This window comes from Equus quagga, chromosome 13, assembly GCF_021613505.1.
Source record: "Equus quagga isolate Etosha38 chromosome 13, UCLA_HA_Equagga_1.0, whole genome shotgun sequence".
NCBI lineage: Eukaryota > Metazoa > Chordata > Mammalia > Perissodactyla > Equidae > Equus > Equus quagga.
The window spans coordinates 12,119,135-12,144,340 of NC_060279.1; the positions used below are offsets into that span (position 1 = coordinate 12,119,135).

The window sequence follows — 25,206 nt, forward strand, 5'->3', positions numbered from 1 at the left end:
AGGAGGAGAAAAATATTTAAGAGTAAGAATTGGACTAAATAATAAGAAAGATAAACCCTATGATGTAGAGGTGAGACTCAGGAGTGGGGGATGGTATCCATGGACAATTGAGGAAGATCAAAATAGACATACCAAAATGTGTGAATATCTTTTAAGCTCAATAACAAGAAATGGGTTGTGTACATCATATTTATAAGATCTAAAGTCAACAGTCAGACTATGACAATACTAGCTCCTGAGTGACAAGAATGGCTTGAGATCAAGAGGGATAGGGCATAGAGCCAAGGCCATGGACAAATTTCCCTCCTGGGCTCAGTGTTTAATCTTCAGGAGACTGCAGTGCTCAGGAAAGAAGCAATGGGTAGAACCAGGAGTTCCGGGGAAGGTCAGACTCTCCTCTCCCAGCAGTCCCAGGGCCTGGCAATCCTTGAACCAGTGGCCAACAGAAAGAGAGGAGGATTTAGCCCTTTGGTTCAGTCACCAGGCTCTGGCATGGAAACATAAGAAAGCTTTGCCAGCTGGAACTGGTCTTATCTACATTTGCTTACATTACAGTCCTTTCTTGGCAAATTGGAATCAGAACAATTTTAAGATGCTGGAGTTTGAAGAGATACCAGAAACCTGTGGGTATGTCTTCGAGTTTACAGGAATCAGGGCTTGGGGGGAAATCCTGTAGCAACTGCAGCCCAGACACAAGCTTCTTGCTTCTTCTGGAAGAAAATGCCCAGCCAGAAGAGAGGCTCTCATGCCTCTGTTACCTCTTGAGCAAGACAAAGCAGGAATTTGTGCAGAGCTCAGAGAACCAAGAGCCTCTCAGACAGGAGGGCACATTGTTCCCCAATGCAGCACTACTGACAGGAGAGGGTCCCTAGTCTCAGAGGGACTCTTGGTCATTAAATCTTGGGATGACCTACTTCTCGAGTTTTCATTGTGCTAATTTCATCACTTGCCCTTTAGCAACTCACACATCCATGACTTAGTCTCATCAGAATGCTGGCCGTGAGCATAAGCTCAGGAGAAGAAATTCCATGAATGGCAATTCTAAACCAGTCTTGGTTGATCAGAATACAAATTTCCCAGCCAGTACTCCTCCTATATCAGAAGGTAAATTCAGAAAGTTTGAAAAATTCAAATGTCTTATACTTACTTGGATTGAATACTAACTTGTCATCAAACAGTGGACAAGGATTTATTTGTGAGGCTGTTATCCAGAGCTGTATAAACACTTGGGCCAATGGAGATTTCCTCATAACATAAATCAGGAGGAAAAATGGGCGTAAAGTCAGGGTAGGATGGAGTGAGATGGGGTTTACTATGTAGTTATTGTATGGGGTTGCCAGCCAGCATAGGCTGGGGGTGCTGGGGGCAGGAAGTAGTGGGGAGACTGCGACACTCTCCTCATTCTCCCCTATGCCATGAGAACAGTCTAATATTTTCCCTTGCTATCATAGCAGAACGTATGGTGACCGGTAAAAACCTCTGGAGGACCCTCTCTATGATAACTAACACAATGACCATACAGTTTAGACCCCATCCTGCATCTAAAGTTTCCCCAAATACTCTAATTTTGAGATTTGGTTTAGCAAGCAAATCTTGCCAATTTTAAGGATGGGCACAGAGCATTGAGGCAACAACTGAATTAATTCTTTGCCTACAAACTCCTTAAGTTTGGTCCTATGGATTGTACCTATGCAGCCAGTACTTGCATGGGGTGTAGAATTTGCTGATGAGCATGTCACTCACCTTTGCTGATGTCTTCATATTCCAGCCACAGTCGCCGCTGGACCTGTTTGTTTGGGTACCAGATGGAGCAGGACTCCTCAAAGCCGTAGATAGCTTCCTGGATGTAATGGTTGCCAAACTGGTCCAACAAGGCCACAAAATCCCCACGCGATGTAGCCCCATCCAGGGAGTGGAGAGCATTGCTGAGGGCTATGGAGAAACATCACCCAAGAGCAAGAATGAGGACTCACAATGTGGGTACCTGGATTCCAAGGCCACTCAGCCTCAAATGTGGTAGTGCCTATGTGTCCCAAAGTGATGCTGGAAAGCTGGCTGCAACAGTCAGGTGAATATTTCCATTTAGCTAAATCCCATGTTTCGGTTCCTAAGTGAAAATCTCTTCAAGTCAGTTGGTTATGTTGTTAACTGCGTCCAAGTTACACAGTACACTGCCAAGTATCCACCACGCCCTCTGCTTAAGTAAATATTTTTTTTCCCAAGTCACAAGTCATGACATTAAGTCAATTTGTGAGCTCAAATATAGCATTTGAAAAAAAAAATGAAAAAGAATAGCATAGTCTGAAATAGAAACACAAATACCGGCAGAGAACATTTGACATCGTAAGATGAAGTTATCACTTCATAAAACTTCTGTCGTGTGTATATGGGAGTACTGTATGTACAAGGTCATGGTGTAAAATGTATCCTAACCAAAACGTTTGTAGAATATTGCCTACAAACATAGAAATTGATAATGAGAAGATAATGAAAGAAGAAAGGCAAGAAGTCACTAATACACTGCTTATATTTATTTCAGAAAATCCAAAGTATAAGGATTGGGAAATGGCAAATGGAGGAAAGGATCTATTTGCCTCCTCGCTCTCCTCTCCAGCCAAAGCTCTTTGGATTTGCTTTCCCTGTTTAAGAAAATTCTACTTGTTGGAAGGATAGCCCATGGCAAATTTTTCAAATTCAATACCTGGTGAACCAGGCCAACTGTATATGGCCTTCCTTTCTACACACCTGTGTCCTATCAGGACCAGGCAAAGCCTGGCCCACACATGAGACCCCAAGCGCAGAAGTCTACACGACCCGTGATACCACATGTGGCTTTGAAAGGCATGAGGCAACAGAGATATCCCATTGCTAACCCCTGATAGGCACAGCACCTGTGCAAAATGAGCTTGCAAACAGGTTCGAGTCTGTACTGCCATGTTTTTCTAAAACGCAGAGCAGCTTAGTTCTTTCCAGGTGTTTTCTGCACCAGGAGAGTTTCCTTCAGTAAGATCCCCATCTCAATCTCTTCTTGCCCAGCATAATTTCATGTCAAAAAAAAAGTTCTGAGGCCCTTTGTGTCTATGGAAACGTTCTATATCCTCGATGCATTTTCCTTCTCTGTGCATGAAGCTTTATCTTTTGTGAGTATATATGTCTCACTTCTCTTTATAATTCTCTATCTGTCCCCTACCCTTTATCTCTCTCCTGTTGGCCCTAAGGCTCTGCCTGCTTATTGCTGACCCTAAGAGCTCTCTCCTTGTCTGTCATCCTGTGTCAACATATCCTCTGGCTGTAGTTACCCTCCATCTAACACAGAGAAGCCAGACTTTGACATAAACTTCACATCTGGTACATTCTTTAGGTAGCTTCAGAGGATGGAGTTGAGTGTGTTCTCCTAGTCCAAAGGGATGAGGTGGAATAGAGATGTGTACCTATATTAAGGCCCTATTTGTCAAAATTTTCCCATTCGCAAACTGCACATTAGAATTGCCCAAGTGCTAGGAAAATCTTGACTCAAGGCATTTACCACTAAAATTTAAAGAATATTTGTAGAAGGGGTCTCTCTGTCCCGCTTTAGAACAATTTGTCCTAAGCTTTAGGATTCACTGCTCCTAACTTGTTAGCTGTAGACACAGAAAAATCCCCTCCTCACTCTGTCTCTGTTTTGCTTACTTGTTGTTTAGGGTCATAAGCTGTTTTCTACTTCTCCTCCTCCCCTTCCTCTTTCTTGATCTCTTTCCCTGATTTCTTTCATTGTACAGAAATTCTAAGTTATGCTCTTTGCATTTGGAAAGTTTTGTTCTGTTAATTTATTTAAAAAATCTGCTTTTGCGCGTCCTCTCTACCCATGGGGTGACCCCAGGAAAAATTACAAAATAGGTGTTTATCTTCAGCAATTCCCAGCTTGCCCTTTCCATCTCTTCTACAGTCCAAGATAAAACTTGCAATTTAATCTCTACTTAGAAAAGGATCCGATTCCAGGTATTTGCCCTTAAGTGTGACTCTGGGTGAAAAGGTTACGTATCTCATGGAGTGGCTACGTTTTAGACTGCATCTTCAACAATGGGATAAAAGGCTTGTGCCCTTGGAAAGGAATTCCAAGCCTCTGGAGCAGGGGGGAGGGACGGCTTGCTGCTGTGCTCACCCTGCGAGACGGTCACTTGGTTGAGTTTGCTGTGGTACATCACAGACCGGACCTTCCAGTGCTGCAGCACGGGGTATCCAGACACCTCACTGAAGTTCACCATCCCTAGGGACAGAGGAGAGGGGGCTCAGTGTGCACGACTGATTCACAAGTCCGAAGTCTACCAGGTGAAGGGTGTAATGGCGAGAAAATGAGACAGCATTCTTTGATGGAGAGAATTTCTGGAATCATAAAACAACTGCTGTCATTTATTGAACCCTTACTCTGTGCAAGACATTTTGCTAAGCACTTTGCATAAAGAAAGCCATTTGATTCTTGTGAGATAGTTGTTGCTATTTGCATTTTATAAATGGGGAAACTGAGGCTCAGAGAGGATGTTTGCATAAGGGCCTTAGGCCACCAGGTATAGCCAGGATGCAGTTCAGATGTGTCTGAGGCAGGGCTGGGGTTCTTAACCATTCTACCATAATATTCCCTAAATAAATTCATATAAAGCTCTCGGCTTCCTGTAACACACCAGTTTTACTCTCTTTAATAGTTGCAGTAATTGACTCAGCTCACATACCTGATAACATTGATTTTTCTGTCCCATTTAACTGATTTGTGTTCAGCATTTAAGTTTTAATTACTCTGAAGCTGATAATGCTATTTCTTCTTTACCAGGAGGGACAGTGTCAGCGTGATTAGGTCATTAAGGGACAGGGATGGCCCTGGATTGAGTCCCCTGCCCATGCCAGACACCATGATAGACACTTTATTTGTGGTCCCCCTTTTATCAAGGGGAGAACTGAGGCTCTGAGAAGCTGAGTTGCTTGTCCAAGGTCCCTCTCAATACACGCACCCTTGTAGCCTCTTAGAGAGGCTACAATGGGCTGTTCTTGCTTGAGCACCTCGGAGAAAGAGTGGCACTTTGTTGAAATTCTAGCCATTACTATAAATATAAAATGCTACAGACATAAAATAATTAGGCCACAGGAAATAAGAAAAAAACACCTTGCTAAGTCTAGAAAACCAATTTTAGCTTCATTTGTAAGCCTAAAGTTTGCTATATGTGTCCATTATAGGAATGAATATATATGCAAACATATGCACATATGCATATGTGTGTCTATATATATATGGAAATGTAATGGCAATATATATAGTCAATTTAGACAGATATGTACATAGGTAGATAGATATTGTGTATGTATAAATATACGGTCAGTAATACATACATAGTGAATTGTCTTGCCATTTGACCCGTGCTCCCTTCAGGCTAAATCAACTTATTTATTACCTAAACTGGATGAGGAGTGGGCAGGATTAATTAGCTGCTTGTCAACTCTGATCAAATTAGCAGAGTAATTGCCAAATTTCCATTGCTGTGTGAATCCTATGGGAATAATTATTGGTAAGGCAAAAAGAAAAAAGGTCAGGAGAGATGCTTCATGAATCAATCGCTTAAATTTTGTCTCAGACAATCAAAGGTAAGTTAAACGAAGAGAAGGTGTGTTAGCGCTTTTTCTTTTTCAAATGTTCTTCTTTGAGGGTTAACACTAAGCTTTGTGATGACAGTCATACCACTACCTACTCTGGCTTTTAGCCTTGATGTTAATTGTAAAAGCATACAAATGAAATCCTAACTTTGCAAGCTTAAGTCTCCAGTCACACACCTCAAAGGCACGTTTCATTAGAGCCTCAAATGTGTGTGCTCTGTAGAACGTTCTAGCTGACATGCCTTCTCTACTGACGTCAGCTCTTCAGCTTGCTGTTTCAAAAAGTCTATTAATAAAAAAACAGCAAGCTCAATAGACAAAGATTTTGCAATATACTAGAAAACGTTCACTTTAATTGAATTGTTTCCCAGTGGAAAGAGAAACGAGCAGGAAATCAGGCGGCTGGAGTTCGAAGGCTGGCCAGGTTACCTCAGGGGATGCTTTCTGACCGCCATTGCTGGCTGGCGCTTCCTCTCTGGCTATCTGGCTAGGGGACCTTTTGGATCTCAGTTGTTTCACCTGTAAAGTGAGAGGCTTAGCTGAGATGACCTCTTGCTTCTTTTTCAATTCTATTATTCCAACCAGCTGTGTGCCTTTGGGCTAGGGGACCCACTTCCTTCAGTTTTCATATCTGAAAATTGGGGACAGGTGTATCCCTCTTGCTTACTATACAGGTAGGTTGTCAGAGCAAAATAAAGTTATGGATGTAAAAGTACGTCGAGAAAAGATAAAGTGCCGTAGACATACATATGGCTTCCATACTGTTGTCATCCTCCTCTTCCTCCTTACCTCGCCCTCATCAGCCCGAATTGTGCAAACCTGACATTTCTTAATTGATGCTTGTGTTATAAATTCCTAGGCTTTAGTTCAGAACAGAGGAAAGAAAAAATAAGGGAAGTTCAGATGGGATGTCGGGGCGTGGGAAGGGGTGCCAGTGGCCCACATTCACCCAGGATGAGCTGAACACGTGAACTGCCTTACTTAACTGCTGAACAGCAATTCCACCTGGCACTGATGCTACACCAGTCAGGAGAACAGTAACATAACTGTCAGCACTCGAGGAATGTTGTTCTGGGCCCACTTACAGATAATTTTCCCATTAGTTGAAAAGAAAGGCATACTTTGATTCTTTCTCAGTGTGTCCTTGACATGCAGTCAGCTCTAGTTTTTTATTTTATTTTATTATTATTTGGGATACATTTCTGAATGACTCTTTTCTCAAACAAAATATTTCTAGATTTCCCCAAGAAAGAAAATTATTTTTTCCCTACCTACACTTGAAAAAAGAGTGACCAAAAAAGACCTACATGAAAGAAAGAAAGAAAGAGGGAAGGAAAGAAGGAAGGAAGTTAGTTTTCTCGTGTAATTTATTTGCAATACCAAGGGGACGTATTATCTCCAAAAGTTCTAAATCCAAGAGTCCATTTCCTTTGGATGACCTTCAAGAAGTTCCAAAGAGTTCAGAAGCTCTAAATCTTCACGCAGATTTAGCAAGTGTGTCCCCAGTAGGCCCATGAATGTGGCCAGCAGTCTCCTCTCCCTCCTTTGTCTGCCTCTAGAGTCTCTTCTTTTTCTCAACTAAGAGACTAAAAATATAAATGGACAATGGACAGATCACATCTAAAAATAGAACTCTGACCCACAATCTGCAGCAACCAGCCCAGGAAACCAAACTGTTATCTACAGTGACTAGCCAAAGAAGCTAGCCTACCATCTGTAAGTCAGACTTGTAGGAAGTCAGACTACTGTCTCTAGCAACCAGTCCAGAAAGTCAAACAATCACCCAAAACAACTGGATAATTTTGGGGCCAAAATGACCAGGATTTGATTAATGACTGATTGTTTCCTTAATTTTTTTTTTTTTTTGAGGAAGATTAGCCCTGAGCTAACATCTGCCTCCAATCCTCCTCTTTTTGCTGAGGAAGACTGGCCCTGAGCTAACATCCATGCCCATCTTCCTCTACTCTATATGTGGGACGCCTGCCACAGCATAGCCTGACAAGCAGTGTGTAGGTCCACACCCAGGATCCGAACTGGCGAACGCCAGGCTGCTGAAGTGGAACGTACAAACTTAATTGCTGTGCCACTAGGCCAGCCCCAGCTTCCGTAATTTTTATTCTTGCTTTCAACTTAGGTCCAACCAGAGAAAGTTAAATATATCCCCTAATCAGCTACCTAGAACACCTCACTCCTGGTTAGTCCGCCCACCTACATGCCAACAGCCCCCAGTCAGGGCGTGTCTGAAGCCCTCCCTTCTCTCCTCTCTAAAGCATTCCCGCTCCTCTGCCTGCCTTTCAGCCTCTGCCAAACTAAAGTGATGGTGGCTGACTCCCTTGCTATAGCGAGCTGTGAATAAATAGCCTTCGTCTCTTTTCATTTGGTTGGTCTTCATTTATTTCCACACAACTTATAACACCAAAAGGGCTGGTGAAGCTCAGAGTTCTTAACTGTTATTTTGATGAAGAGGGAAGCAATCAGCAAGAAGAAACACATAAATCAGTATTTTTCCAGTATGTTCTTCAAACCAATAATTCTGAAAAATGAAAATAGTTGTTACATGTCAGAGGATTCTCTAGTTAAATAAAGGTTTGAGAATTGCTGGATTAAATAAAGGAAAAGTGATTTCCTTCCTGTGGGCTTTTGGGAAGCTGTTCTACACTAAGGTGTGGCAAATTGCTGAGAGGTGATTCTACAGTCTTTCCAAACGTATTTGAAGTCAGAACCTAGTTATGAGTGGAGCACTGGTTTTTCATGAAAACAAAAAAATACATGGAAGCGCAGATACAGAAGATTCTGAGGACCGCTTTAGCTCTGAAATCTTCCAAGCTTGTACGTTTGTGGGCATTATGACCTATAATAGCACATAGCGAGACGTGATATGATATTCTCTGGATGACTCTCAGGAAAGATGCAATTAAAGTGTCACAAGGACTGGAAAGTTAATATGGAGGAACTTTGGTCAACCATCTGTTTAATTGGTTCTTCTAGTTATCCGGGGCTTTAAAAATACAAGACTGATTCCTTCATACATCAAAGGAAATATATGTTCTTGGCCTAACTGGTACCACTTCTTAAAACAGGTTAAAAACAAAGGCCGGTAGAAAAGCAGCAGGCCAAGAGAGTTCCCTCTACAGTTTTAGGAATGTTAGACTTCACTACCTCAAGGCTGCGACAAATGGAAGTGACCCATCCGCACATCCTTCTACTCCTTTTGCCCCCAATACGCCAGACTAGGAGAGGTCCAAGCGCACAGGGAAGAAGGACGTTTCTGTTGTGGATGAGGACCCGCTTTTGATCTTTTCCTTATTTCCAAAGATGTAGATTCAAACATGGTTCTTCTGATGTTCCTCAGACCCATCCACCTACTTCTTCCAAGAGAGCTTCAGGCAGCATCCAGCACTTCTCTGTGTCCGCCCGGCCTGGTGACTGCAGGAAAGTCTCACCACCACGATAAGTTGTGTGTGAGGTCCTGGTGGCTCTTTGAACAGAAGCCAGGTAGTTTATGGTTGGTGTGAGCCATGCTCTGCAGTGCCATCTTACACCTCCTTTACAAGGAAGGCATTTTATACCCACATGGGAAATGCTTCTCAGCAAATGAGATGCCCTAACACTAGAGATGCAGGCTTCATTGACGTGTCCAGAGGCTGCATTCTAATTTCTTCAGTTTAGTGTGTGTGTCTGTGGCTCTGTGGTCTCTCAGAGGGCAGCTGATTTTGACGAGATTTCTTTCTGGACCGAAATACATCTAATTGTTTTCTCTTTTGTTCTCTCTCCTCTTCCTACAGGAAAATACTATTTGGTAGTTTGAATGTTCAGATTTTCTTTCTTCCTTGGTATAGTCATTTATTTAACAAACATATATCTCACTACGTGTCAGGAACTATTGTAAAACTTTACAAATATTAATTTATTTATTCCTCATATGAATCCCTTAAGGAAGACAGTATTATAATGTCCATTTATGTAGGTAAAAAAATTGAGGCACAGAGTAAGCAACTTGTCCAAGATCACACAACCAGTGAAGAGTTGAGCCCAGCTGTCACAGGCACCAGAGCCTATGCTTCTAGTTGCTGTGCCATACTACTTCAGACAGACCTCCTTCTAATCCCTTTCAGGTCTACACTAGAGTTTTGAACATAACTTGACATCTGAAAGAGGCTTACCCTCAGCTCAATTCATTCTTCAACAGGAAAGAGAAAGGGGAGAAAAGGACAGAATAAGAAAGACGTAGAATGAGGACAGGAGAGAAGTAGTGGAGAAAGGAACAAAGCCAGCAATGGAATTGAGCTCATGTCCAGTCTTCCAGCAAGTGATGCTGGGTTTCTGCTTGGCTGCCTTTTATGGGTCCATGGAACCCTCTGACCTGTCTTCTTTGGTCCAAGAGGTGCTATCTGGGGGTCTTCAGAGGCACAGAAAGGAGAAGCATCCCCTGAGATTCCTGCCTCTTCCAATCAACCCACAACTTCATTCCATAATGCGCCCAGGAGAAGAACAACACGGGGCTCAAAACAGCACTGACGTGCAGGGGGTGTTGGTCCCATCTTAAGATGAGGGCCACGAGGTCCCAAGAGACTGTACTGTCCACTGTCATACAGCTAGAAAGTAGCAGAGCCGGGATTCAAACCCAGTGTCATTTGACAACAAAGCTCTATCATTTTCTAGTCCCCTCCATGGGTCCATAAGTACTCGCTGGGGAACCCAGCAGTCCCAGTGTCAGATAGTTAGGCAATGGTAGCAATCCACCTTCTCTCTGCCTCTACCACGACCTGGTCACTTCTGCGAATCCACTGAGAGCTCTGATCTCTTACATATCAATTATCCCATGTGTTTTCCAAGCATCCTGATGAGACGAGCAGGGAAAGGTATCATTATGACCATTTTGCAGATGATTATATAATAACATTGGCAATTTTACTGACAAATAATCCCATTAGTGTTCAGTTTTAGAACTGAGCTTTTATTGTGAATTAAGGAAATCACTGGCTTTGAAACCAAAATAAGTGAGGTCGAGTTTGGATTTCATGAAACCATAGGGAGCTGCCTGTTTTTGCCAGTTAAGTAAGGGCAGGAACACACTCACCAGTCAGGAAGTCGGGGTCAGGGGTGGGCTCCGAGATTTCCTCCAGGCACTGATTCTCCAGAGGGACAGTGGCCACCACAAGACCATCTGGCAGTTGCTGGTCTAAACCTCGAGCGAAGTTGTTTTGCCTGGAAACAGAGGCAGACCTTCATTTCTTGAATGAGACTTTCATTCAAGGAGTGAACCCCACTCCTTGGTGGGCAATCTATAACTCAACTTGCAATGAAAAAATTCTTTCTGGGCCAAAAAGTTCCCCTCCCCGCAAACCCCACTTGATGTACACGTCTGGAGTAAGAGGTAGGATGAGGGCTCAGGGAGATGAGAAATCAACCAGCTGAAAATGTCTACTCAAAAGATAGACAATATTCTTCCCTCCCTCCCATCCCAGTCCCTATGCCCTGACTCCCTCTCCATGAGATCTGGACATACTCACTCTCCTCTGTAGACTGCAGTGAAGACTCCAGCCACCACAAGATTAGTTATGATGCCTCACTGCTTGCCTTTCACTAAAAGAGGAACTATTAATAAAGTCTTTCTGTCTGTAACAGAAAAAGCAACTGACTCTAAGAACTGGCTCAGATAATCACTATCAGTTTGCTTCTAAGAGTCGAGGCCCGGGTTGTTATCAACTGCTGGTCCTTACTACAACACTTTCATCATCATCATCATCTCCTGGAAAGCAGCATGGGTTCTGGGGGAGATATATTCAAATAGCCTAAGATAGAACAGGGACAGAGGTCAAAAGGAAAATCTCCTAAAATATTCCAAACCAATGGTTTGGAATTCCAATGGTTTGGAATATTTTGTTCTCAGGACCTTAAAAATAATTGAAGGCCCCAAGTAGCTTTTGTTAATGTGAATTATATCTATTAACATTTAACATTTTGGCAATTGAAAGATAAATTTTTAAAATATTTATTAATTCATTTAAAAATAACAATAATAAGGGCCAGCCCTGGTGGCCTCGTGGTTAAATTCGGCACGCTCTTCTTTGGCAGCCCAGGTTCGGACCCTGGACATAGGCCTACACCACTCATTGGTTAGCGGCCATGCTGTGGCAACAGCCCACATAAAAAAAGAAAAAAAGAGGAAAATTGGCAACAGATGTTAGCTCAGGGCTAATCTTCCTCAGCAAAATAAATAAATAAAAATAACAATAATAAATCTATTAAATGTTAACATATACCATGAAACATGAGGAGAGGAGTGCCATTATTTTACGTTTTTTGAAAATTTTAATACTGTCTGACTTACTAGAAGACAGCTGAATTCTCACCTCTGCAACATACTGTTTGAGTTGAACTATGTGAAGAAAATCCAGCCTTTCTGTACGTGGAAAAGAATATCCCCTGAAAGGCTCTCATAAACCCTAAGGGATCCTTCGACCATGCTTGAGGACTGATATTGTAGACTGACTCACACACTGATCCTTCCACTCAGAGGGAACAGAACTTGAGCATTTGGGTGTAGCTGTCATGGAAAATATTGCAGTCCTTGCCTGGGCAAGACAAAAATTTATCTAACACTTTCCTGTTCCCCAAGAGGAAGCATGGTTCTCAGATTCTGGAAGGAGGAATGTCGACTTGGAGAAGATCATGGGAGAGAACATAACCTATCCTTTTAGGATCACATTTACCTTGCTCCAAGATACAAAACTGTTTCCTGACTTTAAAGCTCTTCATGGAAGAAGATCCATCAACAGCCCTGAATAATCAGTTCTGTGGACGTGAGGTTCACCTGAATGTGCCTTTCAGCACTTGTCCAGTGGCCACTTCCTTGGAATGGTTGTTGTAACCAAAGAACATCTCCCCAAAGAGGGTCTGGTTCATGGGAAGCTCCCTGATTTCCCCACAGTCCCCTCCCTCGGGGCAGGTCTCCGTGATGAGTTGGCAAGAGCGTCCATCCACACCGAGCTTGTAATCCTCGATGCACCTAACACAGTGGAAAACTCAAGATAAGAAGTTATTCCATCAATGAGCTGTGCCGTCAACTCAACCCAATAGACCGGGAAGAAATGCCTTTGGGAGAATGTTGGATGGCTAAAGATTATGAACATCCCAGTTCCATTTTGTCCCCTTTATAATTCAGTTTCTTAAGCCTATAAAGCGAGTCTCCTTCCATGATGTGATCACACAGAACCTCTCGCCTTTCCTCTGCAGCTTTCCTGTCAGGTTTTTGGTGTGCTCTCTCCTCTAATAAGTGCATATTTTCCCAGATAGGTCAGGGTAAGAATCACTGGAGATAACTTATAAATAAGTTAACACATTTAAACCCAAGATACTCTAGAGCCTTTCTCCAGAACCATCTATATGGCCAGACCCTGCATCTGTTTGGAGGGTTATTAGGCAGCAAAACGAATGACACTGTGCTTAAGAAATTAATAACCTTCTAATCTGGTCCTGTGACAAGTCAACTAAGAAATTAGAAACATTGATCATTTTCTGGCTGTGTTCTGTTTGAATGTATCCAAACACGAGATCAACCCATATTAACTCCCCTCCATCAGTGTGGCCTTCCTGAACTAAATAGATGCTACGGCACGCTGTGTGAACACTTCTTTAGCAGCCTCCCCATTAAGCATATAGTCACTCTAATGAAGAACAATACTAATGCTGGTAAACATGGGTCAGTGACCCTTAAGTCATTAACTGGACCTTATGTGTATAATGAGAAGAATATAATCCGTTAATTCACGTATGAATGACTTTGATAAAGCTGTCATTTAAAAAGCATACTGATTTAATTTGGGTCTCTCCTCAGAAATATACCAGATTTAGAATTTATAGATGATCATGACATTAAAACACATCATTTATTACTATCTGAGATATTTGTTGTAATAATATAAAAATGTCTGTTCTATATAGAGGAATAAATAATCATAGTTTTAAGTGATGAGAAGGAATATTGTAATGGTAATGTCACTGTCCTTTACTGGGTGACCTTGGGTCAGTTGATTAAACTCTCTGAACTTCAGTTTCCACATCCGTGAAAGGGGGAAAAACTAGCTGCTTCGCTGGGTTGTTGAGAAGATTAAGTGACATAATGAACTTAAAGGACGTCCATTGTACCTAGCATACAGCAGGTATTCATTAAATGCTGCTGTCGTTATTATTAGCAGAGGTACAAACAGGCCCACTCTAGTGCAACTTTAACAGCTCATTTTCCCCATTTACATGTTTGTGTGAACAGTGTGAGTAGAGCTCTTCAGTCGTAAGTGCGCGTGATCTGGCCTTCGTATAAGAACCTCACATCAAGGACTTCTATTGGCAGCTACAGAGAGTGGCTTGGAGACCGCTAAATACACACATGTACCAAACTCTGCTTGAAAGGGGAAAATCCACTTAGGGAGCTACTGCATTAGTCCAGGCACCAGATGTGACTCGAAACCCAAAGGACTTTAATGGCACCAGCTTAGATCTGGAACAAGAAAGTGAAGCAGCTCCTTCCTTGAGCAATAACATAGTGTTTCTGGAAGGAATTTTGAAGGTGGTTGGTTCCCTCTCAGTCCATCCTGAACATCTCGACAGCTTCCCCTTCCACACTGCCCCATTTCCCCCGTTCTCCTTTGTGTTCACGGCCATGTGTCCCACTGTAAACTCCTGTGAGGGCAGAGACCAAGTCTCGTATCCTGCTGTCACTGCTATACCTAACACTTAACTAGGTTCTCTGCAAAACTCGTGCTCACATGCATGTTTATTAAATAAATAAAGCTATGCGACTTCGGCTGAATTTAGCTCTATTAATTGAAGTGGGTCAACCACAATGATAACATTAGAGAGACATTAAAATGTAGATCAAACTCCCATTTATAGGATGGGAGTTTACAAGAAACTGAATATGAAAATTGCTCAATTGCAAAGAAATAGAATAAAATGAAATACAATAAAATAACATTACTACTCCACCAAATAATCTTTTCATGATTATTCAGCAGGCACTGGCTTTTAGCAACAATCTGGCATAGCTTTATTATTACAAATATTGATTTCCATTGCAATCCTTTTAGATTGCAAGATCCTTGAGGGCAAGGAAAGGGGAGGGGAGGATAGACAAGCAAACTATGGGTATAGAAGAATGGGCCAAATCTTTATTTACTTTATAAATATAACGTGCAAATGTCTTTAAATATAATTCCAGTCAGCGATGTAAATTTAAATGTTGAGGGAACCACAGAACTTTCAAGAAACCAAGGAGGCCTGAATTCTAATCCTAATCTTCCCACTTACTGACTCCCCAGTCTTGAGGGAGTCACTTAACCTTGCTGTGCGTTAGTTTTCTCATCTGTAAAATGGGATAGCATTGCCTGCCTGCTCCCGCACGGAGTCATCCTCAGAACAAATGAAGTGAGGTGGGTGAAAGAGCAGATCCACAGTTGGGCTCTTTAACTACGGTGAGGAGCTGCTACGTCTGAGGAGGGCTGCTGCGTTCACAAAATGCAGGGACTTTAGGAGCAGAATTTAATTCTACATCCACTCCTCCAAAGATTCCCCCTCCCCCAAAGATTCCCCCTCCCCCTCTTTGACAATTGATTAGTCTCACACAATCTTTCCCAAGCTTTTGGACTGTGGAATCCTTTTGTCACAAAACACCTAATTAACCTAGTTCCAAAAAACACAGTTTGGAAAATTCTGGTGTAAACGGGCAATGCCTGCGGTCAGTTTCCTCATCTGTAGGGGTGGGACTAGACTTTCCCTAAGAGCCCTCCCAACTCTGCCTTTAAAAGGGCTCCTCTTCCAGTCCTCCAGGCTTGCTCCTCAGAGTCTGAGAGCCGGTCTAGGGTGGCCAGCTCATTCAGATTTACTTTCCTAGTTTTAGCATCGAAAGTCCTGCAAGGCAGCAAGCTGGTTGGCCTCAGGGGCAGTTCAACTCACCCGCAGAACATGAGGATGTTGTACAAGGTGGGGTCCTCTGGGAAGGGCGCCATCTGCTGGAGACACAGCTGCTCACAGCCGCCATTGAAGCCGTCAGAGCAGTCCACCCCAATGTGGCGGTCGTAGCAGCCAGAGCTGTCCTTCATCGGGCTAAGTCCGGATGGGCACTGGCACAATCAGAAAACATGCACACAGTTGCGTGAATCAGGGGACCAGGTTCTCTGGGAACCAGAGTATAACCACTGGTGCCTATTTTTAGCACTCAGTCTTGAAATCATTAACTTTGGCAAGCAATGCATGAATTTCCCACTACGCTGGACTCCCTTTAAAAGCAAGTGACCTTTTTTGACATCTTGCTTCTTCTCTCTGGGCACAGATCACGCATATTCGCATTAAAGCCAATTCCTCCAAACAGGCTGGAACGGAGCGTTGTAGCAAGATAGAGCTAGGTGTGCAGGCCTCCCGCTTGGGCCCAGGCTGGCAGAAGAGTGGAAGTGATGGGCCAGAATTAAAATGCATTAGCAGAGATTCCTTTTGGCTAGGGGAAGGGAGTGCTTCTGTTTGGACTTAGTATTAATAAGAGTTTCTTTTAATGTCCAAAGCACTTTGTCAACGTTGGTACCGGACAGCGATGTTGGACGGAACGGACAGAGCCAGGGCTTCCAGCTAGAAGGACGAAGTGGACTTTCTCTGTGACCTTGGAGGGAGGTGTGACTGCTCTCCTCATGGGAGTGACCATACTCATGACCTTCCCCTTCAAGGACACCCTGCGGAAGACGCACAGACAAGGCAGCTGCTACATGAGCACCCACAGGGGCTGCACTGGGCTCGAGCTTTATCCCAGTGCCCTGGACACTCAGTGTGAAGGAATTAGCTTTTCTGCACTGCTACGTCATCAATAAACTCCCCAAGAACGACAGCAAAGGAGATAATCCAGGAAAAGATGTCAACCGGAATCTGGGGAAGACAAAGGGGCTTGGCGAGCAGTAGGAGCGCTCATATGGCACGCATCATGTGCTGGGCAGCGTCTAACTCACTCATTTTACTCATTTAACCCTCAGGACATCTCCTTGAGGTAAGCAGTGTGATCAACCCCATTTTACATATGAAAAAGCACAGAGAGCTTAATGTTCCTGTTCCTAAAGTTGCACTGCTGATCACTGCAGGACCACACCCGAAGCCCTGGAGGCTGGCTATGACATCCTTGACTTAGCTGCTCTTTCATTTGCTTACACCATGCTCGGTCTCTCACACAACAGTTACTGTTTACCGAACACTTACTAGGAGCAGGGCGCTATGCTATGTGCTTTCGGTATTTCATCTCACAGCACCCTATATGAGTCTCATTTAATCGATGTGGAAACTGTTAACACTGCCAATTAAAGCATGAACTTCTCACTGCTCTGGATTCCGTCTGAAAGCCCATGAACATTTTTTGCCATCCTGCTGCTTTTGTCTATGCAACAGATCCTGCACATCTGCATTACAGCTGATTCTTTCCAACAGGCTGGAAGGGGGCAAATAACTCGCCCAGGGTCAGGCAGCTAGTATGGGGCAGCGCTGGGGGTCTGTCTAGATCTGACCTGCTTTTAAGGACTGTGCTATACGCATACTGTCAGCTAGCTAACACACTCCTCCAAAACCAAAACCAAACCAAAAAAACTCTTTCAAAACTTGGTGGAACCGTGTTCAACACTTCCCCTCCTGCCCTGCTGCCTGGCTGCCTCTTTTTCACCGCTGCCAAGCACCTTGGCCTGGTAGCCCGGAGCTGCCGCAGGTGTGCATCTGAAGACCCACCCCCCTCCCTCCCCACTTCCGGATGGAAGATCGCAGCAGGATGTGCAGTTTGCTGACACTAATTCTGCAATTTTCCAAACAAATAGCCCCCCTGTGGGCCTCCCAGGATCCCAGCCTGGTCCATCCTCTCTCTCCCCATGAAGCCAGCTGGAATGCTGGAAGGTGACAGTATTTAAAGAAGTTTCTAAGGGCTGCCTCATGTTGTGCAAACCCAGATGTTCCAGAGATGGTAAACAAGCAAATGAGGCAGCTGAGGATTGCACCCTACATTTTGTTAGCCCCCCCACCCATCCACTTGCTTGGCCACCCAGCTGTTAGGCCAGATGTGCCACCAGAAAGGAGCTGGCTTCACCACTGTGAGGCTTTCCAGGCATGCATGTAGGTTGAAACACAAAAGTTTGACTGGAATTAAAGAGGCTACACTAGTTGCCATGAATTCTTTTTTTTCTTTCCACAAAGCTGGGGAAAAGCCGTCAAAGTAGGGACAAAGCCAGTCCATCCTGGTACCAGCTAGCTTTCTCAGTCACCAGCCAGGTCGCCCCATCTTCTCAACCACCTGCTTTTTTCCGGAATGCCCCATCAAGTGTGATTTTTGACAAAGACTTCATCAAATGAAACTCCAGCAGGCTTTGTTCCAGCATTCCAAATCCAGGCACATCTATGTCTTGTCTGGCCTGGTGTCTAGATGACTGTTGCTGTGCCAAATTGGACCACCTGATATTTGCACCCTCTTAGGAGGTTTGGAGAGAAGACAGTTAGCTACCTTGTCCATGTCAGACTTTTTTTGTTCTTATAAGCAAAGCTGAAAATAATAATAACAGCTATCCAGAATTAAGCAATTCTATGTGCAGGACAATCTACATATATTACCTTCCATCCCAACACACAGAGAGACTTTTTTCCCCCCGTTTTACAGATGAGAAAACTTAGACTCAGAAAGATTAAGTAGTAACTTGTTTAAGGTCACAGAGGTGGAAAATGCCAGAATCAGACTCGGACCTAGATCTGTCTGACCCCAAAGCTCTTGTGTGTCCCTTCCGCTCTGCCCTGTTGCTTACAGGTGTGAGATAACCTGGATTCATTGGAATCCAAAGAAATAAGGTCAATTTGTCAAGAGTTAAAGCGATCCTATAGATTTGTTGTTTGTTTGATTGTGTTAAGCAACTCCTGGAGTACATTCTGGGATTAATAATGGATTTGTAGGTTCAGCCTAACATTCTCTCTCTCTCTCCTCTTTCACACACATGCACACACACACACCCCGTATTATGAGTCCATACATTTATAAGGCAAACACTGCACACTGTCCAGAGCCGTGACCTTGAAGGCAAGACAAGATCCTCAATCACCGAAAAAGATGCAATTATCTTCACCACACTATAGCTTACTTGGGCTGCAGTTCAGAGTAGAACATTTTTGAAAGATTTCCAGAAAAAAAAAAAATGAAACCAAAAATATAGTTTTCTTCTTAACCCTTGATGAACCAGAACTGCCACTCCCCAAAGAGTCTAATCACTCATTTCCATGGTATAAATTTGTTTTTGTTTTTGCCTAAATGTTCCTTGTGCTGCTTCTTCATATTCTGGGCTCCTGAAAATCTTTGTCTACCTACAAGGAAACCACAGGCTCCTAACCATGCCCTCTTCCTGGAAGTATTTGCTACTAGAGCCCAGTTGTCAGGAGAGAAATCCTGTCTCCAGGAGGAGCTTGTATTTTCTCTTCGTAAGCACCGGCCATTCTCTTCTTCTGGCTTGTGGACAATCCCTCCACTTGTTCCTTAAAATAGAACTGTTTGCTCAGGATTGAGCCCCAAGGTCATATTTTAACCTCTCTCGGCAGAGGTTACATGTGGCAGTCCCAGGGCCTTTATCAACTACAGGCTTGAGAAGAAAACTCCATTTATCATGGCAACAGCCCTCCTCCATCAAGAAGGCCTAATAAATGAGCCCATATTTCAGTGACCCCTAAAATACACAAGGTTAATCATCGTTCATGAGACGCTCATGGCTTCGTGACTTATTACTGGTCTAAGGCACATTTTGCTAATGAGATTAAAATGGTTTTCCCCATTCAATCCCTTTTCTTCACCATCTTTCCCCTCTTTTTCCACCAATGGTTTTTTGGTTGATTAATTACTTAGGAGCCTAGTCGGATCTCACTGAGCCGGAGACACACACACCTTCGTTCCAGATTAGGAGGTGAATGTCTGATGGCTGCTGAATATGAGTGATGGACACATGAGCCTATTCAGGGCTCCTGGGAGAAGGGAACAACTTCCTGCCGTCGAGCCTGTCTCGCCTTACTTGCGTGATTCAGAAGACACGCAACCATAATTCCCACAATTCCTACTCAAAATCGATTCTCTTTTTCTACACGGCAGTCGTCTTCCTCTCACAAATAATGATTTCCCTGACTTTCGGATGGGCTCTGACATGCAAGCCCAAGCCACGCAGGCCTTCTCCCAAGGGGAAAAGTTTGATGGAATTAAATTTATATCTCAGCTTCCTGCCCCCATTTCTCTGAAAACCTCTGAGGCATACTCTTCTGCTTCCTGTCCTACAGAGAGAAAGAGAGCTGGTCATCTGTGATGGTCTCTGCACATCTGCGCTCCAGTAGAGGTGAAATGACACATTTCGTGGGAGACCATTGTGGACAGCATGTGGACAGAGGGCAGCAGGGTCATTGGGTAATTCGAAGCTCATTAGAGCATAATGCTCTGGTGGGGAAGGTCATATGTTCAATCCACGAGAAAGCGGGACAGCCGACCTCTCCCTTCCAAGGCCACAGTCTGCTCACCTAAGTACATGCAGACATCTCACAAACCAAAGGCTTTTGTTTTGGCTACTTTTGGGAAGCTGAGAAAGGAATATTAGAACGTGGGCTTTTCACTTTTGTTACGGCTTTGTAAATCATTTTCAAGACTTTCAAACAAAGTTTTATATTAAAGCTCAAGAGGTAGGCTTGATAAGAAGGAAGATGCCGTGGTTAAAGCTGAAAGTGGGGAGATGAGAGTCCTGCTGACCAAGTCTGCTCCAATCCCCACTGTCATCTACTGCCATCTCCCACTGATGGCCTCCCAAGGATGTCTGCCACATAATCCTGGGACCCTGTGAACATGTCAGCTTACATGACCAAAGGGGCTTTGCAGATCAAGTTAAGGATCTTGAGATGGGAGATTATCCTGGATTATCCAGGTGAGCCCAATGTCATCACAAGAGTCCTTAAAAGTACAAGAGGGAAGCAGAAGAGAGAGAGGGGGAGATGTGCTACAGAAGAATGGTCAGAAAAATGCAACGTAGCTGGCTTTAAAGATGGAAGAAGGGTACCATGAGCCAAAAATATGGGCGGCCTCTTGAAGCTGGAAAAGGCAAGCCAGTGGATACTCTCCTAGAGCCTCCAGAAAGAACACAGCCCTGCTAAGACCTTGATTTTAGCCCAGTGACACCAGTATTGGATTCTCATCTACAGAGCTGTGAGATAATAAATGTGTGTTGTGGGGCTGGCCCCGTGGTGCAGCCGTTGAGTGCGCACGTTCCTGCTTCGGCAGCCCAGGGTTCACGGGTTTGGATCTAGGATGCGGACATGGCACTGCTTGGCAAGCCATGCTGTGGTAGGCGTCCCACATATAAAGTAGAGGAGGATGGGCACGGATGTTAGCTCAGGGCCAGTCTTCCTCAGCAAAAAGAGGAGGATTGGCAGCAGTTAACTCAGGATTAATCTTCCTCAAAAAAAAAAAAAGAAAAGAAAAAGAAAAATAATAAATGTGTGTTGTTTTAAGCCACTAAACCTGTGGTAATTTGTTACGGCAACCATAGGAAACTACTACAGGAACTTTGCAGGACCTTATGGGGCTCCACAGAACAGAGAACCACTGCTGTTGTGCCTTCCAGGTAGGGACCCCTGCCCCCGCCTTAGCAGTAAGGACAAGGGGTAGAAGTAAGACGTGGTTATCAGCAGTGGGTGGCGGACCTCTGCTCCGGGAGCCCTCCCAAAGGTTCTGTAATCTCTCTGTTGGAGAGTGGTTTGGTCTGGAATGGAGTGATTGTGGCTTGTACAGGTCTGTGCCTTTCACGGGTGTTTGTTTCCCATCCCCAGAGACTCTATAAACAACAGGGCAATTAACTGGGTAGCAATTAACCCTGTGGGAGTCCATGCATAACTGAGAAACATGCCCTGCCTTCCTGGAAAGAATGAAGGTTGAGCAACCCCACCTGTCTGGCTTGAATTCAGTCAGGCAAATATGCACATACACTGTCTCTTCCCATATCTGCCTCTTTCCTGGGTTTCTTAAGGGCCAGCATGTTCTGAGTTCCTGGGAAGCCTTTCAGTTCGGCACCCAGAGGACTGAGCGTCAGGGTTTATGTGCAGAGGAGGAAGGGAGCCCAGTTCTCTCCCAAGTGCAGCTGGTGCAGCTGATGCCTTTGTCCCTGGTCCACCTCCAGATGACACAGGACCGCTCTGCTAATACACCAGGACTTCGGGATAGTACTGATGCCCAGGGGAGGCAGGTCAGCTCAAGGTAAAGTCCCCGGTCTTCTCAGTAGGGTCATAAGGGTCATGATGTGACACATCAGCTCTCAAACCATTGGTCCTCTGTTTCAAGGATCATGTGCTTCGTAGCCAATGAGAAACAGACAATTGAATGGGCCTGCCAGTCAGCCTGGCCCCCTCTTCCCTCTAAGAACCACGTGGACCAGTGACTTCAAAGTGTTATGCTAATACCAGGCACCGGTATAATTGGGTGGCTTTCTGCAGTGGCTCCTATTCTAAAATGCAGTGATCTTATTGCAAATGCATATTCATCGGAACTATTCCTGCTAGCTCCGTCTCACAGATCACAGTGTTAAAAATATAAAAATACATCAGCACGGCTATGTGCCAAGTAAAAGGGGCTAGGATCACCAACAGAAGGCGTTTGACAGGCAAACCCTTAGGGGCTCAGGAAAGGGGCAGAGAAGTGAGAAGAGACAGAGAATATATCCGTGTGCATGTGTGTGAATATGTGAGCATCCTCAAACTCATATGGAGGTAGCTTTAGGGGGTGGGGAGGGATGTTCACACATGTGCACACACAATATTTTAGTACTTAGAATGACCCGAGAGAGTAATGAGGAATGAAAGGCTGAAATCCGGATGAAGAAATGCAGCCCGAATAGTAAAAAAAATATGTCTCAGCTGGGAGTTCCATTAGACAGTGAAATCGTCTCCTGAGGGACCCAGTTGGGAAGCTCATTGCTTAAGACATCTGAAAGTGGACCAGGCAAAGGGAGGGGAGCATGGTGGAGCATCAGCTCACCCCTGGCTGCCTTTGGAAGACACAACCTACAGAGTGCTTTTCTTTGTATTTTCCTGATAGTCCTCTCTGTTCTGGTTTGCCTTTCTTTTGATTGACCTGCCAGGTTCTCCATCTACTTGCTCCTCAGTGTTCTCTCTTTCCCTTTTCTTTTCTTCATTTTCTCTCCCTTCTCAGATGAATCAGGCTCCTGTCAGCTACTGCCTAGCCTGTGAAAGTCTGGGGAAGCCTAAGGGCTGAGAGAGTCCCACCCTGGATCCCAGGGACATATCCGTCTTTGATGGAGAGCAGCTCCCTGAACAGAGCAGGTGCTCAGAGACAGGAAGATGAGGGTGTGAAAGATGGCATGGGCCCAGCATCCTCACAGCTTGCCCCTGCTCTGAGTCCCCTTGCAAGAGCACAGCTGTCAGATTGAGAAGCAAGATGAGGCACCATATTCTCCCTGGAGCTGTAAGCTCCTGGTCCTGCCCCCAAAACACTGCAGAACTACATGTCTCAATAAATCATCTCTCCCTCTCCTTTGTGCCCACTTTATGCACAGCCTTCCTGCCTCCCTTCTCTGCCCCATTCCCTCTCCTCTCAGTGAGGATTTCATCATTCTGCCCCTAAAAGAAGAGAGGGCTGGAAACAGACAATAGTGTTGATGGGCATGAAAGTGACCCACAGAAAGGCACCAACAGCTGATGGCTTCATCTGCTCCTGCCTCCTTTTATCTGTGTGGTTCGATCAATCTTCATACCTTTGGCGTGGGAGCTGTCTTCGTCTATCATAGCCCAAATAGTCTTTCTAGTGAATAGCATCACGTATTTTAAAGGTAGCCAAAAACCATATAGCTGATAACGAAGTAGAAAACCATCTTTGACAAAGTAGGAGTTCATTGACATCATCTCAAAGGAGACTGTTTTTCATTTTCTTCTGCCATTCCTGGAGTAACTTACTTCCTTCATCATTCTGGCCTTAGGCAAGTTCCTCCTAAAATTTCCCATTACAGTCAATGTAATTTGACTCTAGCCAAAGGTAGGTTTCTTCTAAATTTCCTATTACAGTAAACATAGTTTATTTCCTATTAGAGTCAAGATTATACTATTTAGCAGTTAATTAGTTTTCAGATTGTTTGGGGTATCCCTTACAAACTAGCCTGAAAGGCTGGAAAGAAAGAATCATGCTATATAGTTCAAGAAATTTCCCTTGGAGAGATACACACAGTACGTACTCCATAAATACTTCTTGATTAATGGACTGTGATTAGCTCCTCACGTCTGTCAAGGGAAAATTCATAATTTAGACTAGATGGTGGTTACACCTAGGGAGGGATCACTCTTGACCCTCTCTTTCATTCACAATATAGTTTCATCCATGTACCTGCATTGTGTCTTATCCTGTGCACTGCTCCCCCACCCTCAAAATGACAAACTTGACAGGGCACACATACCACACAACCAGTGGAGTCCAGCTTGCGATCTGAGATGCAACGGAAGTTCTTACTGCAGCCCCCATTATCCTTGCTGCAGTCACGCACTGGACCGAAGGAATCTAAGAGAACCTCCAGGCTGTCGAAGGAGGATGAGGTCATCAGCTCCTCCCTGCGGGGAGAAACAGCAGGAGATGGCAGGCATCAAGGGCTCCACGTACAACAAGTAGCATCATAGTCCGCGTTCCTATCTGGCCAGCTGGATCATGTCTCACTCTCTCTTACAAAAAGGAAAGATCAACCATACTCTGAGCCTTGAACTGACGAATTATGGACATTCTCCATATCTGGGAAATGAGCCAGGGCTGTAACGCCTGGTCAAAGGAGGTCTAAATTTGGGCAAGGAAATTAACATTTTATTGCCTGTCAGTCCTTCGGGGCTGCAGGAAGTGCTTACAAACTCGAATTTTATGTCCTTTCCCAGTGCCTGAGCCTTGGGGTGTGCAATATTGACCCAGATAGAGTAGACCCCGGCCCTGTATCTGGGGAATTGGAGGGCAGCCGGCCAACTTCTCCTTTCGGCTTGGCATGATTCTTTTCCCAGCACCTTGGACCTTCAGGTCGTTTCTCACTGAGCCTCCCAAGCCAAATGCAGGCCTCAGCGTGCTGGGGCAGGGCTCACCTGACCTCCACAGCGTCCTCCATCACTGTCATGTCTGTCTTACACTTCGCTGATGGGTTGATGGCCAGTTCAGCTGGTGGAATCACAAAGCTCTTGCTGAGAGGCAGCCACATGCCTTCCCCAAGGGTGTAGGTGAATCTGCAGGTACACCCAACACCAGGTGGTTATGACTGAGGGGATAACCACCCCCACCGGGGAGCCTGGCATTCTATCTCCAGCTGCTTCCTTCTCACTCCTCGTAGTCCTCTTCAGAAAGGAGAGTTTATCGCCATTTTATGGATGAGATGACTGAGTCTGATGGAGGCAGAGAGGTCTACTCCTGCTCACATGTTGAGACAGCTGGAGAACTGATTATGGTACCCACACACCAGCTGCTAGAAGTGGTTTTTATTAAGTTGTGAGAAATTGAGTCCCAGTTTCCTTGAGATGTGAAGCTGGGCTTCCCCT

At 44.4% G+C, this 25,206-nt stretch overlaps 1 protein-coding gene across 1 annotated transcript in view; it reads right to left on the minus strand.

The window, feature by feature from the left end:
* The window catches only part of ASTN1 (astrotactin 1), a 289,754-nt gene that overhangs the window by 67,753 nt on the left and 196,795 nt on the right, over nt 1-25,206 (minus strand). The window contains exons 10-16 of the mRNA XM_046680397.1: nt 24,760-24,897; nt 24,099-24,249; nt 15,577-15,743; nt 12,440-12,634; nt 10,703-10,830; nt 4,145-4,249; nt 1,744-1,932 (exon numbers count right to left, since the gene is read on the minus strand). Coding sequence (XP_046536353.1) covers nt 1,744-1,932; nt 4,145-4,249; nt 10,703-10,830; nt 12,440-12,634; nt 15,577-15,743; nt 24,099-24,249; nt 24,760-24,897 — 1,073 coding nt within the window. The remainder of the gene's footprint in view (nt 1-1,743; nt 1,933-4,144; nt 4,250-10,702; nt 10,831-12,439; nt 12,635-15,576; nt 15,744-24,098; nt 24,250-24,759; nt 24,898-25,206) is intronic.